This window comes from Ursus americanus, chromosome 1, assembly GCF_024610735.1.
Source record: "Ursus americanus isolate L20-20 chromosome 1, mUrsAme1.1.p, whole genome shotgun sequence".
NCBI lineage: Eukaryota > Metazoa > Chordata > Mammalia > Carnivora > Ursidae > Ursus > Ursus americanus.
The window spans coordinates 101,394,893-101,409,817 of record NC_142127.1 but is presented as its reverse complement, the minus strand read 5'-3'; the positions used below and the strand labels follow the sequence as shown (position 1 = coordinate 101,409,817).

At 53.3% G+C, this 14,925-nt stretch overlaps 1 protein-coding gene across 11 annotated transcripts in view; it reads right to left on the bottom strand.

The window, feature by feature from the left end:
- The window catches only part of MROH2A (maestro heat like repeat family member 2A), a 43,188-nt gene that overhangs the window by 18,494 nt on the left and 9,769 nt on the right, over positions 1–14,925 (bottom strand). For 9 of the 11 annotated variants that reach the window (XM_087864590.1, XM_087864564.1, XM_045794068.2 and 6 more), the window contains 12 exons: positions 12,878–12,954; positions 11,824–11,943; positions 11,405–11,515; positions 10,497–10,644; positions 9,650–9,690; positions 8,845–9,025; positions 8,536–8,588; positions 7,978–8,085; positions 3,113–3,232; positions 2,734–2,856; positions 1,369–1,521; positions 155–277 (listed from right to left, as the gene is read on the bottom strand). In XM_087864590.1, coding sequence (XP_087720716.1) covers positions 155–277; positions 1,369–1,521; positions 2,734–2,856; positions 3,113–3,232; positions 7,978–8,085; positions 8,536–8,588; positions 8,845–9,025; positions 9,650–9,690; positions 10,497–10,644; positions 11,405–11,515; positions 11,824–11,943; positions 12,878–12,954 — 1,358 coding nt within the window. The remainder of the gene's footprint in view (positions 1–154; positions 278–1,368; positions 1,522–2,733; positions 2,857–3,112; positions 3,233–7,977; positions 8,086–8,535; positions 8,589–8,844; positions 9,026–9,649; positions 9,691–10,496; positions 10,645–11,404; positions 11,516–11,823; positions 11,944–12,877; positions 12,955–14,925) is intronic. The other 2 variants (XM_087864594.1, XM_087864598.1) reach the window with 1 other exon arrangement.

The window sequence follows — 14,925 nt, the reverse complement described above, 5'->3', positions numbered from 1 at the left end:
AGAACCGAGACAGGAAGGGGCTTCAGGGACCCCTGCAGCCCCCTTGTCCCTCAGATGCCCTGAGGAGCTCAGAAAACCTCTGACCAAGGAGAAGCCGGCCAGCAGTTAGACCCCAAAACCGCCCAGGACCAAGGAAGCCCCCCACCCAGCTTACCATTATAATGCCAGTAAGAGTCATCTTTTGGGCAAACTGAAAGTCCTCCAGGTCCTTGATGTTTTTGATGGCATTGGCGACCTGCACCACACTCTTCATGAAGGCCATTTTGAGACAGACGTCCTGTGCCCAGACCAAGAAGAGGGAGAGGAAGGAGCATGCTGTGAGTGGGCCCGAAGACCCCAAGCCATAGCCCTCCTGGGGGAGGACCCACCGTCTGTGCCGAAGAAGAGGCAGGGTCAGGGGCCTCATTCTGTCCTTCAGCCACCCAGACCGAGCCAGCCAGGGGCCGGACAAGGCACAGCGCTCTGGCACTCCTCTGAAAACGCCACCTCCCTCCGGCCTCCCACCCCTATGCCCGAGGACGGCAGTGCCCGTCAGTGGGCCCCTTCACTGGCCACGGGGCACCAAGTCCTGCGTGTCGCCACATAGACGGACTAAGTGGAGGTAAAATTGTTTTTGCTTTTACAGCATGGATGAGCCTCGAGGACATTGCACTAACTGAAACAAGCCAGTCACAAAAAGGCAAACGCTGTGTGAGTCCAGTTCCTTGAGATTCCCGTAGTAATCAAACTCACAGAGACAGAGAGTAGACTGGGGGTTGCCAGGGGCCGGGGAGAGGGGGCGTGAGCATACGGTCGATGGGTTCGGGGTTTCAGCTCCACAAGGTGAAGAGCTCTGCAGATGGCTGGGGGACGGTCGCACAACGTGAATGTACTTAATGCCACGGAACCACCCGTTTAAACCTGATTACGATGGCAGATTTTACAGTATGCGGATCTTACCACCGTTTTAAAAACAATAATAAAGTAAGATTGGCTTTATTCTGTGTTTCTGCCTCCTTGCCATTCCAGAAAGTAGCCAGTCCCTTTGCCTCCCTGAGGACAGCCCCACTTCTTGTCCCTTGTTAAAGGGCTTGGGTCAGATGTCAGGAGGGGAGGGGGCAGAGGGAGCAAGCAAGGCTGGGAAGAGGGGGTGCTCATCCCGTGACTTCTGGGACCCACACTCACCCGCCCAGCACTGCGGGGAAAGGCCGTCCCCCACTTCCCCCTACAGCAGAATGCACCCCAGTTTGAGGCAAAGGGCTTCCCAAAAGCAGGGTGTCGGGTAGGACTCCTGGCTGTCTGCTGGGTGGGGGTGGGGTGCTCAGATAACGGGGCAGGCGACTCTCTGCCGGCCTGGCTCTGGATGTGGGGGTGCGGCATCGGGCTTACCTGGCAGCTGCTGGAGTAGTGATGAATGATCTTAGCGGTGATGGGGCTGTCCACGTGGGTGAGGAGCATCTGGGGGTGGCAGTACGAGGCCACGCAGCTGTACATGACCATGAGGGCGCTCTTCACCGTCTCCCGCCTCCAGGGATGGTCCTTCTGCGAGCCCAACGAGAAGAGGAAGAACCACTGGATGTGCGTGTGGGAAGAGGGGGGTCTGCTCAACTTGCCCCCTGAGAGGGAGCAGGGCCGCCCCGGCTGCACAGGGACAGTCTCTGGTCACACGGCCAAAGGAGCCATAGGGTCAGCAGAAAGTGCTTCAACTGATAGCTTCCTGGGGGCCTGAAACGCTCATTCATTTACTCATTCACTCAACATACCTTTATTGAGCACCTACACTTGCCAGGCTCTGGGTACACAGTGGTGAGCGACTCACACCAGGGCCCACCCCGACGGGGGCTTTGGTCCAGCAGGACGCCAGCAGCACCCATTAGCTGGGAGCAGGTGGTTTCAGAGACCACCTGTACACTCCTCCATAGCCTCACCTGCCAGACACCTGCTTGGGGCCAGGGGCTCTGGTGATACTGGGAATCTAGTGGGAGCAAGCCTGGGATGAGGTGTGCAGGCCACCAAACCCACCATGGAGGGAGGGCAGGGGTGTCCATGCCTTGCTAGACCTCGAATAGAAATCCACGTCTCAGGTCCTGCTTCGTGGAGAAGCTGGGGCAAAAGCATGAGACACCCTTGATTCTCTCCATCCAAACAACCAGACCCCCAGGGCAACGGTTCTGGGTCAAGGCCAAAGCCTGAGGCATCGATGACTCTGGATGGTTGCCCACTGGGCCTCGGCCAGCCTGTGGCTCTGTGTCCTGGGACAGAGAGGGGCAGCGTCCAGAGGCCAGTCCAGCCCCTGGCTTCACCACTGGCCAGCTGCATGCCTTGGACCGGCCTCGGCGCTCTCCTCCATAGACAGTAGGCACGAGAGCCCCTCCACCCTCCACCCCAGCACCATCGATTCCGAGGCAGAGCGCCCAACGCGTGGAAAGCGCCCACTGAGCCCTGCCTGCTCAGCTTCTACCCATCCACCGGGTCCGTGTGAGGCCTGGGACCCTGCATTCCCTCCAGCACCCAGGGGCACCCCTGCCGCTGCTCTGAGGGGCCCGCGGTGGGCGCTCCTTTGTAATAGCTGGGTCCCGACAAGGCCCAGCCTGTGTTCTGGATTATCCAACAGCGACAGCCTTGCTGGAGGAGGCCTCCGGGTGACGCTGAGGGGACTTGGCTCTCGAGACCTAGCAAGGACCTCAGCTGAGTGCGGAAGGCACTGGTCCACGAGGCCGCCGGAGACCGGACTGCGGAGCGAGGGTGACTAACCCGCCAAGCACCGATCTGCCAGGACAGCTCCGACTCCTGGATCCTCTCCTCGAAGTCACGGAGCACATTCAGCACCGTCTTCACCTGGCCGCGGGCACACAGGCCAAAGCAGAGAACCACGCCCTGCAGGGACAGCCGGCCAGCTGGGGTGAGGGCGGGGGGCGGGGCCAGAGGAGGAGCCCCCCCACACGTACATATGCACACAGGCACGCGCATCACACACATGAACGCACCCGTGCACACGCAGGTACACACAGAGGCACACACACACCAATATAGACACAGGCACGCACACACTCATGCACGTCGAAGCCTGCACGGTTGTGCAGAGGGTCCAGAGGGGTCTGGTGCATGGGTGGGGGCTGCAGGGCACCCTCACCTCCCGGTCAAAGTCATTGCCATAGTCTGTCTTGTACAACAGCTCCAGCAGCAGCATCTCCACCTTGTCGGCCTCCAGGCCCGTGGCCAGCGTGAAGCCCAGGGCTCGATACAGAAAGCCCTGGAGAGGCAGAGCGGAAGAGGGAGCTTGAGGCCTCTCTGCTCTTCCCTCCAGGGATCGCTGCCGTGGGGAGTCCCCTACCTGACCCCCGAGATTGTTTTAATGTGCAGATACCTACACATTTTGTAGAGGCTTTAAAATAAACGTTGGGGTTATTCTGGAGGGTTGGAACCCTTGCAGGCCAGCGTATTATAAATAGTGGGGGCCGGATTTCCTCCCTGGAGAGGTTGAACCCATCTTCCCTCACACTAGCAACTCGAAGAGCACCCGGTGATGAGCCGTGCGGATCGCCCTTGCACGTTCCCACCATCCGGTCTCTGATTCCCTGCCTGGTTCTTTGCCCATTCCTGTTGGCCGATTTCTCCGGTCTTTTCTTACACTCGTAAGAGCTTCGTGTGTATATTTGGAAAAGCGACAAGGGCAAGCATGTCTTATTTCACTGAACCCACACAGCAAGTCCAGACGGTAGACGCAGTTGCTGTTTTGGGAGTTGGAAAAGCAAACGGGTGGTGATAGAACTGGGATTTACAACCAAACATTGTCGGGGGCGCCTGTGGGGCTCAGTCGGGGAAGCATCTGCCTTCGGCTCAGGTCACGATTCTGGGGTCCTGGGATCGAGCCCCGTGTCGTTGGGCTCCCTGCTCAGTGGGAAGTCTGCTTCTCCCGCTCCTTCTGCCCCTCCCTCGGCTCACTCTAAATAAATAAATAAATAAAATCTTAAAAAAAATCAAGCATGATCTGAGGCTCCTTTCTAAAGGATCGCATACCAGAGACCTCAACCCCCAGATCACTCTACTGCTGTATTTCCCCCCAGGGTCTCCGCTCCTTTTTGATTTTATCTGTTGTGACTTTGTTTTGTCACACAGAAAACGTTCCTTTTCTCAGAGAAACGTGTCTTTCTTTTCCCTCACTTTTCTTGGTTTCCTTTCATGCATATGAAGGCCTACTCCACGTCAAGATTTAAAAAAACTGGGGCGCCTGGGTGGCACAGCGGTTAAGCGTCTGCCTTCGGCTCAGGGCGTGATCCCGGCGTTATGGGATCGAGCCCCACATCAGGCTCCTCCGCTATGAGCCTGCTTCTTCCTCTCCCACTCCCCCTGCTTGTGTTCCCTCTCTCGCTGGCTGTCTCTATCTCTGTCAAATAAATAAATAAAATCTTTAAAAAAAAAAGATTTAAAAAAACTACTCATTGATGTGTTCTCCTAGATGTTCCACGGTTCTCTTTCACTCCGTACGCTTCAAACTGCGATCTGTTCCGAGAGAGCAAATCCTTCCTTCCCGAGCTTCACTGTCATATGTGCTGAGCCATCCTCTTCCACTTGCTCATTCAGGTGAACTTGGAAACAATCTAGTCAAATTCCATAAAACTGTCCGATGTCCACAGAAACTCCTTTTGCGAATTCGACGGGGAGTACATTGTACGGCAGATGAAGCTGAGCGACGTGGACGCCTTTCCAGCGTTGAGACTTCCCATCCAAGAACAGAAGATTGTGCCAAGGTCATCCCCAATGTCATCCGGTTTCTCTCAGCATCCCTGCATCTCCTTGTCCTTTTGTGCTCCTCACGCTGGTTCCAGACTTGTCATAGAGTCAATAATTTATTCTATTACCTATTTACGTTGTGTTGCTGCTTGGAACGGGAGCTTTCTTCATTATATTGTATTTTTGTTTTATTTATTATTTTATTATTATTATTAGAGAGAATGATTTCTGCATATCAATTGTGGGAGAAGACTGGCTCTGACAACCGGGGCTGCAAGTCTGGAGGCTGCTGGTGGCCACCTGCTCCTACCTGGAGGTGTCAGGTGACCGGTGAAGAAGCAGGAGGGTCCTGTTGGAAGTTCCTTAAGCCACTGTATCCAACTGTGCCTTCTTAAGTTTTCTAAGCCAGTAAAATCCTGCTTACCGATTTACTTTCCGTAAGCCAGGCGATCTATCGAAATACGGTTGAATTCTACGCATTTGCTTGCTAAATACTATATACAACTTTCTTTTTTTTTCTTTTTTCTTTTCTTTTTAAAGAAAGGCAGACCACCACATGCAGCAGCTCCTTTGGATAGTGGCTGCAGTCTTGGAAGCTTGACTACCTTACATTCTCCTGTAAATGGGCCTTGAGAGCTTGTTTGGAGGTTCTGGCAGGGGAGTGTAGCTACTCGGATGCCCTTGACCGAGGAACGGTCCTCCTTGACGGGGGAAGGTCGTCCTCTCTGACCAGGCGGGCAGCTTCAGGAGAGACACACATGCAGCCATGAAGGAGAACGGGGATACCCAGCTAGCCAGCCAGATAACCTGAATCAACCCCAGCAATCAATGGGGTGACAGATGTCAGAGGCAGATCGCCCTCACATCCTATATACAACTTTCTTCCAAATGGACATCTGTCCTTACGTTGACACTGGATAAAATCTCACACCTACGAATTTATGTTTAGCTGGAGAAGACCATCTGCGGGATAGCCTCGCTTTTTGTTACTTTACATACTCACCGATAAAGGCCGTCTATTTGAACACACACAGGTTTTGGTCGAGACCTGTAAATACCTTTCCCTAGACATCTCATTGAGATAGAATTCATATACCACAAAATGAACCCACTTAAGGTTTACAGATTCAATGGTCTCTTCACAGAGTTGGGCGACCATCGGCACGATCTAAACTTGGAACATTTCTATCGCCCCCCCCTCAAAGAAATCTCGTGCCTGTTGGCAGTCACTGCACATTTCCCGCAGCCTCTAATCTACTTTCTGTCTGTAAGAAGATGCCTATTCTGGACATTTCAAGTAAAAAGAATCAGAATATGTGGGGGTTTGTGTTCCTTTGCATCTGGCTTCTGTCACTTAGCACAATGTCTTCAAGGGTCATCCTTTCTGTACCATAAATCAGTACTTCATTCCTTTTAATGGCTGAACGATACTCCTTGTATGGATAGACCACATTTTGCTTACCCTTTCATCCATTCGTGGGCATCTGGGTTCTTCTAGTTTTGGGCTATATGAAGAACACGACTGTGAACATTTAGGTACGAGTTTTTGTATGGATGCATGTTTCCATTTCCCCTGGGCATATACAACTCGGAGCAGAATTCCTGGGTCATATGGTAACTCTGTATTTAATACTTCAAGGAACTGGTTTCCATTCACACCAGCAGTATATGAGTGTTCGAATTTCTCCACATTCTTAACAACACTTATTATCTTTTTTATTAGAGCCATCCTAGTGGGTGTGAGGTAGTGTGTCCTGCAGCTTTAATTTGCATCTTCCCTACTGGTGATAATCTTGAACATTTTTTCACGTGCCTATTCACCATGTACGTGCCTTCTTCAAAGAAACGTCTATGCATATCATTCGCCCATTACTGAACTGGCTTGTTTTTTTGTTGTTGTTGTTATTGAGTGAGAGGAACTCTTTATATATTCTAGATACAAGTCCCTTACCAAGGACTTAATTTACAAATATTTTCTCTCATTCTGAGGGTTGTCTTTTCACTTTCTTGATGGTTTGATTTTCAGCGTAAGAGTTTTCAGTTTTGATGATGTCTGAGTTATCTATTTTTTCTTTTGTCGCTAGTGCTTTTAGTGTCATATCTAAGAAGGCTTTGTCCAAAATCAGCTGACAGGAAATGTGAGGTTTATTTCTGCACTCTTGATTCTATTACGTCAATCTGTCTGCCCATCCTTAACGCTAGTACTATGTTGTCTTGTTTACTGCGGTCGTGTGTAAGAAGTCTTGAAATTGCCAAGTTTGAGTCCCCCAACTTTGGTCTTTCTCTTAATCATAATTATTCTGGCTATTCTGGGCCCCTTATATTCCCACATGAATGTTAGGATCAGCTTGTCAATCTCAAAAAGGAAGGAAGGGAGGAAGGAAGGAAGAGGGAAAGAAGGAAAGAGAAAGAAAGAAGAAAGAAAGAAAGAAAGAAAGAAAGAAAGAAAGAAAGAAAGAAAGAAAGAAAGAAAGAAAGAAAGGAGGAAAGAAGGAAAGAAGAAAGAAAGAAAAAGAAAGAGAGAAGGAAAGAGAGGAAGAGAGAGGAAGGAAGGAAGACCAGCTAAGGTTTATGACAGGGGTCACAATGAATCTGTAGAGAGATTTGGGGAGTGCGCCATCTTGACCATATCATCTTCCAGTCTGTGAACATGGGATCCTTTCCGTTAATTGAGATCTTCTCTGATGTCTCTCAACAGTGTTCATAGTTTTATAAAGACCTTTTTACAATGAAATACACACACATGATCATGAGCCAGTAGCTGGATGGGTCAGGTGTACACAACACATCCAGCAATGTGCCAGTGGGGGTGGGGACAACTGAAGGTCATGCTCCAAACCTCAGCCCGCCTACTCTTTCTTTGCCCCCACCTGACCTCATCGTCCTCACTGCCGAGCTAGAACTCAGCAACCCCTTCAGCTTTCTGTGGTTTGGTGCCATCCTCGTCATTTGCACTATTTGCCAAAACCTGCTCAGACATCTCGATCCTTGCCTGTTGGACTCTGCTAGGAGACCACTTCAGGTGGAGAGCGAAGTGAGAGGATCAGGAAGACTGGAGAAGAGACCCCCCCAGCTTCAACAAAGCAGGTTCTTAGAGAAAAACAAAACAAGACACAAAAACCCACTGGCCTAAACCCCCCACCTCTCCTCCCAGGTCCCTGTAGACAGCCACACGTACAGCTGGTCTCACACACAGCATGAGCCTCCATTCCACCATCCCTGGAGTCCCTCCCTGTCTGAACTGCCCTGACACTGAGCGCAAACCTTCTCCAGGGAGGGGCTGTCGAAGCTTTCGATCTGGTTGTTCAGCTCTTTGCTCAGACGCAAGCTCCAATTGGAACCTCGGGTCTTCTTAAGGGAGTTCCTCAGAAACTAAGGGGCAGAAGATGTCGGTGAGCAGTGCCAAAGGCCCCCAGTCCTGTTCTCTCCCAGGCTCCAGGAGCTCTGTGTGACCTTGAGCAGTGATTCACCCTTTCCAACCCCCTTCCCCAGTCTCTAGATTGCTCGACCCATCGAACCCCGACTTAGTGCTAAACATTCTGTGGGCCTGGGGAACAGCTGTGCTTTGGGGATGGAGGGAGGAGGGTCACCCCTGTGCTGCTTTCCTGAACACTGTGTCCCCCAGAATAGAAGGCTCTCTGTTCTCCCCTGCTGATGGATACAGCTGTGGACATGCTTGGCACTCCCCAGGTCTTCTCGGACAGAAGAAGTGTCCTTTAGAGACTCCTAAACTCTCCACGTGCCAACCCCACCAAGGGTCCTCCCATGCACCCCTCCCCTTTCTCCCCACCCGGCCTCAGCCAAGCTGGATCACGTCTTTACCTGAATCAGCTTGTCCTCCCAGGTCTTCTGATTCCAAGTAAACTCAGTATGCTCTGCAGAAAGAAGGTCCACACATGCTGCTTTCTTCTGCTGCTTCCCTCTGGATCAGCCTCCTTAGTCAGGCATGCGAAGCCTCCCTGGATGGGCTCAGCACATGCTGCACTTCCCTCCCCACCTCCCCAAAGACCTAAATAGGCCGTGCTGGTCCACCCTGAGCTTTGGTTCCTGTTGTTCAAGCCATGCGATTAGTACTCCAGCACGCACACTGAGAGGGGAGTTGACTTGGGGTTGGGCCCCCAGATGCCTCACCTTCCAGGTACTTGACCAGCAGGGGGATCTCCAGCTCCCACATGTCAGCCATGGAGGGTGCAATGCTCTGGCTCAGGGTCCTCAGGAGGTTGAGCATGGCTATCCCGCGGCCCTCCCCCTTGTAGGGAGAGGACATCAGCACCTGGAGAGCACCAAGCCTCCAGTGGGGCCCTGCCCCAGCCTGGGCAGCGCCAGGCATTTCGTTCCCAGAAAGAAGAAGAGGGGTAAGAGAGTGGGCTTTCTCCCCACCCTAGGCTTCCATGGAGTGTGGATTAACGCCCACGGTCAACATAAGGAGGAGAACCAGGGCTCCTGGGGGCTCAGTCAGTGAAGCATCTGACTCCTAATTTTGGCAGGTCATGATCTCAGGGTCATGAGATCAAGCCCTGTGTTGGGCTCTATGCTGAGCATGGAGCCTGCTTGGAATTCTCTCTCTCCCTTCCCCCTTGCCCCTCTCCCCCCACTCTCTCTCTCTAAAAAAAGAAAAAGTAGGAGGAGAAGGCATAGGTGCAGGACCCCCAAGAGGCAGGCAGGCCATTGACGGTGTCCTGGGGATGCTTCGGGGATGTTCAAAGCCTGAGCAGGGGAATCCAGGAGCACGTCCTCACCAGGTCCCTGGACATCCGAGCACACTGCCCCTACCACATCAACCCCAAAGGAATGAAACAGACCTGGAAAGCTCTGTCCTACCAAGTGTCTAGCTCCCTCCTCCCTCTGGAGACTTTGGGAATTAGGAGCTCAAGGGAGAAGGGCCACAGGCCGTGGAGTCAGTCAGGCCGGGGCACAGCCTGGGTGTGCCACTCACCAGGAGACGGGCCAACAGTTTCTGGGGTGCAGGAAGGTCCACTGAGGAAGAAGGAGATGCGAACCTACTCCACGCAGTTCATACCACAACATGCCCCCTGCCCCCTTGCCCTGTGCCCCTGAGAAGGGCTCTGCCCTGGAAGGTACTTCCCCAACATCATCCCATGCCCCCAGAACAAGAATGGGTTGGCACAGGGACCAGTGATCTGTCCATAAGGAACATCATTTTAATTGGTCTATCCTGGGAAGAGGGGAGAATCATGCTTTGGGTAGGGCCTAGAAGATGTCGGGGGTGGCCTAGCCCGGGGTCCAGGTGAGGTCATGAAGAAGACCCCCCATCATTTGCCATCCCTGGGTCCTAAAGGGCTCCTAAAATCACACCGAGCCCGGCAGCACCCATCCAGCAAAGCTCCAGGCCCATGAGAACAGCCCTCTGGGGAGAGCAGTGTCGCCCCACCCTTAGGCGGTGACAAGTCACTCTTTTGAGTGTCTGCTGTTGATGGCACTGAATCCCGGGGGGGGGGGGGGAGCCACAGTACAGCGGTTTGCAGAGGCCTCGGATGAGACCCGCCGGCTCACAGAGGCCCAGACAAGCCACACCCGGAGACAGGCTGCGCCTCCACGGGGAGGGGTCCTAGGATGGGGTGTGGGGGGAGGGGACATGGGGAATGAACTGCCGAGGGAAGTATGCACAATTTCAACGCCTTCTCAGATATGGTAAGGGCGGGCCTTTGGCCTGGCTGTTGGGCCTGCAGGCCGCTTCCTGGAAAATGGGGAGGGGACACATTCCCGGACACGGAGTGGCCCACCCGCCCAATCCCACGGGCTAGTGCAGGGATGCTGCCCACCGTGCCTGCCCTTGCTGGCCACACTGGCCTCCGCGTCCTTGGCGTGGAGCTGGCGTTCCGCCAGGTTGGTGAGGCTGATGCAGATGGGGGCCAAGGCCTCCGTGTACTCCGTCTCCATGATGTAGCACAGGAGCCTCACCCAGAACTCCTGGGGGGGAGGGGCAGCATTAGCCGGGCGTCCACGGCCGCGTGACGAGACCCGTCGGCTCGCCCCACGGCCCGCCGGCCTAAGTAGCTGCTCGACGGACGGCAGCTGCCATTACGTTTCTCAGTACCTCTGGTGTTAAGATGAACTGGCCCCGGACAGGGAGCCTCTCGCCCACGGCCTCACCTAATGGACAGTGAGCCCCTCCTCGTGCTAGCCTGGTAAATTTTTTCTACTTTTCGCTGTGTCGCACTGTGTGGCAATGAAAAGTTGGCACATGTGTTGCTCCTTCAGCCTGTGACCTCCTTGGGGTTATACTGAGCCCTTCCAGCATACGCCTTTGTGTCTTCACATAGTAGGAACTCACTGGATGCTTGTGGAATTAATTCATTAAAATCATCTCTATACACACACACACACACACACACCCCTGGACGGAAGGGGCTTTAAGGTAATCGACACATTTCTGGCTATAAGTCAGTGGATACATACTGAGGCCCACTGTGTGCCAGGCACTGCCCTAGGCTCTGGGGAACCAAGTTCCCACCAAGGACCCAGCTCTGGAACCAGATCTTCAAGAACCAGAGCTCAGGCAGGGGGAAGATCAGGGCCCCTCCAGGCCTCCCAGACAGTGGGAACGGGAGAAGTAACAGCACAGAATTCTGGGCATGCCCCATCTCCCCCCACCCCGAGCCCGGTGCAGGGCGGACACAAGTCAAGCCGTCAGCACAGAGGCCCGGCCCGGGGGCGAGGGCACACTCACGTCGGTTATCCCACTGACTGAAGAGGTTATGATCTTCACGGTGTCCATGGTGACTTTGTGGACCATCTTCTCCTCCAGCTCCCTCTGATTAAAGCCCTCTCGGTGATTTGTCTGGAAGCCAGAATCAAGGGGGTCCCTGCTCGTGGGCCGGCCGGGGCTTGCTGCTGTGTCGGGTGTGGTCTCCTCACCCCCATGAGGCTCCATGCCCAGACACTGGGTCTCCAGAGTTTTCCAGATTCCGGCCTGTGTGACTGCACACCCCTCCACCTACAGCTTGCTGTGGGCCTGGGCACTGGTGTCCCGAGCATAGACTCAGGTGGGATCGAGCACGGGTGCATGAGGCAGCTTCTTTCCTCAACGCTTCGGAAGCCACTTCCAAAGACCTGCGGCCCCATGGTCTGCCTATCGGCACCACTCACCAGTTTGTAGGTGGAGAGAGTCAGCTGCACGGACACGTACTTCAGGCCCCAGCCTTTGATCCTGTCCTGGTAGCCAGACAGAGCCAACTGGCCGATGATGCGGAGAATAGCCATCCTTACCTGACGGGACAGGGCGGTGGACAAGCGGGAACTGGGGTGGGCTCCAGGGTGGGGGGCTGGGCACCTAACACCCAATCCTGTCCCAGGAGACAGCTAGGAATTGGGGCTGCTCTGGGTGGGAAGGGGCCTCGGGGGCTACTGCCCACGCCATCCACCACCCCCTGCCTCATCCAGGGAATCCCACTGGGCAGCCTGGCCACCCAGGAGCCTTCTCGGAGCCTGGAGCACACTCGCTTCTAGATAGGTTGCCCCATCCTCAGGCAGCCCTGGTGGGGACAGCCTGACTCTTACCCTGGGCTCCCCAGGCTTGCTGTGTGGGGTGGCTGTCTTCCCTCCACAGCCTCCACATTCTGAGAACAGCTCTGCCTGAATCTCCAGCCCAATCCCTCCTCCGCCCCCCTCATGCCCTCTCCTGTCTGTGCAGACCCTTCCCCTCCCCGGGGGATGCTCAGCGGCCTCCAGAGCCTATGGCCAGGACTGAAGCTACATTCCAAGGTGGCCACGGCTACAGTGGAGCCTGGACTGTGGGTTTTTTAGCCTTTGTTTGAAGGGTACATGGCGTATTTCTCAGCTGCTTTTTCCAAATGCAGTAAAGGTTTTAGAAAACCCTTAGGCCACCACACGGCTCTGGATGAAGCTGGATTCACTCAGCCTCTCCTCCATCCAGGGCGGTGTCTGAGCCCCTTCACTGGGAAACTCCAGGTCCTTGATGAGAGCAAGTGTCTCAGGAGCGGGACCGCAGCGCCAGGGGGCCTCTCCCCTCCAGCCCTACTCAGTGCTGGCCAGGAAGCTAGGTTTTCCACCAAAGGGCCTTCGGCAGGCAGGCCCCCCCCCACAGAGTGGGAGGGGAATGAAGGCCACCTGCTGGACCTCCCCCTGCTTCCCCTGCAGGGTGCCCCGAACACCATCCCCTTCCAGGTCTCTGCCCTGTTACCTTGAAGCGGGTGTCAGAGAGGGTGTTCTTGACCACCCGGATGGCCAGGTAGATGGTCCTGATATTCATTCTGGGCTCTGAAAGAGAAAAACCAGCCTGGAGGGCCACAGGCCTCAGAGCTGGGCTCTCAGGAGACGCCCGGGAGTAGTGAGTCTCCCAGAGCACCAGTCCTGCCCATCACCTTCCCCCGGGAGCCAGGCGCCTGGTGGCTTGTCCACGTCACCCCTCCCGAGAGCCTCTGCCTCCCACCACAGCTCAGCGACACCTCCCTCAGAAGCCTCGTGGGCCACCTCGTCGTCGTCGTCCTCCCAACCTGTCCTACCCCACCTGGCCAGGGGAGGGCGTACTCACAAAAATAAATAAATAAAATCTTATTTTTAAAAATGTGGCTAATAATAGTACCTCTCACACAGCTTTTGTGAGCAATAATGAGCCCACACAGTGCTTGGCACACAAGAAAGTGCTTTGTAAGTGCTCGTTAGTCATAGATCTGATGACAGTCGATTCAGGGAGAAGGAAGATTAAGAGAGGTAGGAAAGAGCCGTGAGAAGGTTCTGGAGAGGTCCAGTATGGACAGAATTACAGTTAGGTGCCCAACGTGACACTAGACTCCAGGCTCGATGTTACTACAGGTCAACGCTGGTGGAAGAAAGAGGGAAGCAGGAGCAGAGGAAGGTAGCCGGTAATCGGGCACTAAGGGAGCGTGTTGCAGTCTTGAGTTTTTATCTGCAAAGCAGAAACGTTTCTCTGATTTTAAAAATTGTATAAGCTCATTGCAAAATTAAAATAAAAAGTAACCACTCAACAGTTCAGGTGCGTCCCTAAGCTCATTTATGCAGAAATAAGCATATAGATTTCTTGCAAGTAACCAAGGTCATGTGACACACACAGCCTCATACTGTACTGTTGCATTTAATACAGAGAGGGCATCTTGTCCACGAAGAAGTATAGATGGATACACCCTTTATGGTTGAGTCATATTCCCCTATGTGGATAAACTATCATTTGTTCCAGAAATTCCCTATAGAAAAACACTTAGGTAGCTTCTAATGTTTTGCTTTTACGCACGACGTGCTAACGAACATAGTTGTCCAGTTAACTTTGGGCAATGATTTCCTTCAGACAATGATCAAAAAGTGAGATTGTTGAGCCTACGTTTCGGGCCCTCCAACTGAGCACCCAGAATGCTTTATCAGTCAATGAAGTGTGAGAAGCTAGTTTCTCGTTATTCTGGCACAGCGACCACCAGAGTATAACCAACCCGCTAAATCCAGCCCAAAGCCTATTTTTGTAAATAAAGTTTTATTAGAACACAGCCACACTCTGCAGTTTATGACTTCTTTTGCACAGTTGAGCAATTGTCACAGAGACCATGTGGCCTGTAAAGCCGAAAATATTTTTACTATCAGGACTTCTACAGAAAAATGACTAGGCCAACTCTAGTCATTACCATCTCTGTCCATCAGACAGATAAAAATGGTCTCATTGTTGCTTAAATTTATAGTTTTTTTCAGAGAAGGCTTTACTGACAGCAGAATGTGCTTCATATACAGTTGCCCAGTTTGTGCACTGCACAAGGGCACCCAGTTGAAGGACTGAACAGGAGTGACCCATGCTCTTCTAAACAAATCGTGTACCTGCCGGCCACATGCTGCCGGCAAGGGGTCCCTTGTTCCAATTCACACAGAGGTGCTGTCTGAGCTAGTGTCTTCCTTGGGGACAGGATTTCCCTTTTGATTGCAAGGCCAAGTTTACAGTTTGGGCTTAGGGATTTAGAATCAGGAGTTTTGACTACAATTGGGCATTGGAACAGTGGGCCTTCAGGACTACGCCTACACGATGTAACTAGGCCTTATTTAAGGCCTTTGATTTCGCTTTGGGGCTGTTCCAGGATTCAGGTAAACAGTTTGAAATTCAGATTCAGGTAGAAGCTGGGATTCAGAGTTTGAGGAGAGGGTTGAGGGTGGGGGGTGGGGGTCACAGTGCTGGTTAGGCTCAACGGTAGAAAATATGAAGCAACCTTGGTCCACCCAGTAGTGCCCATAAAA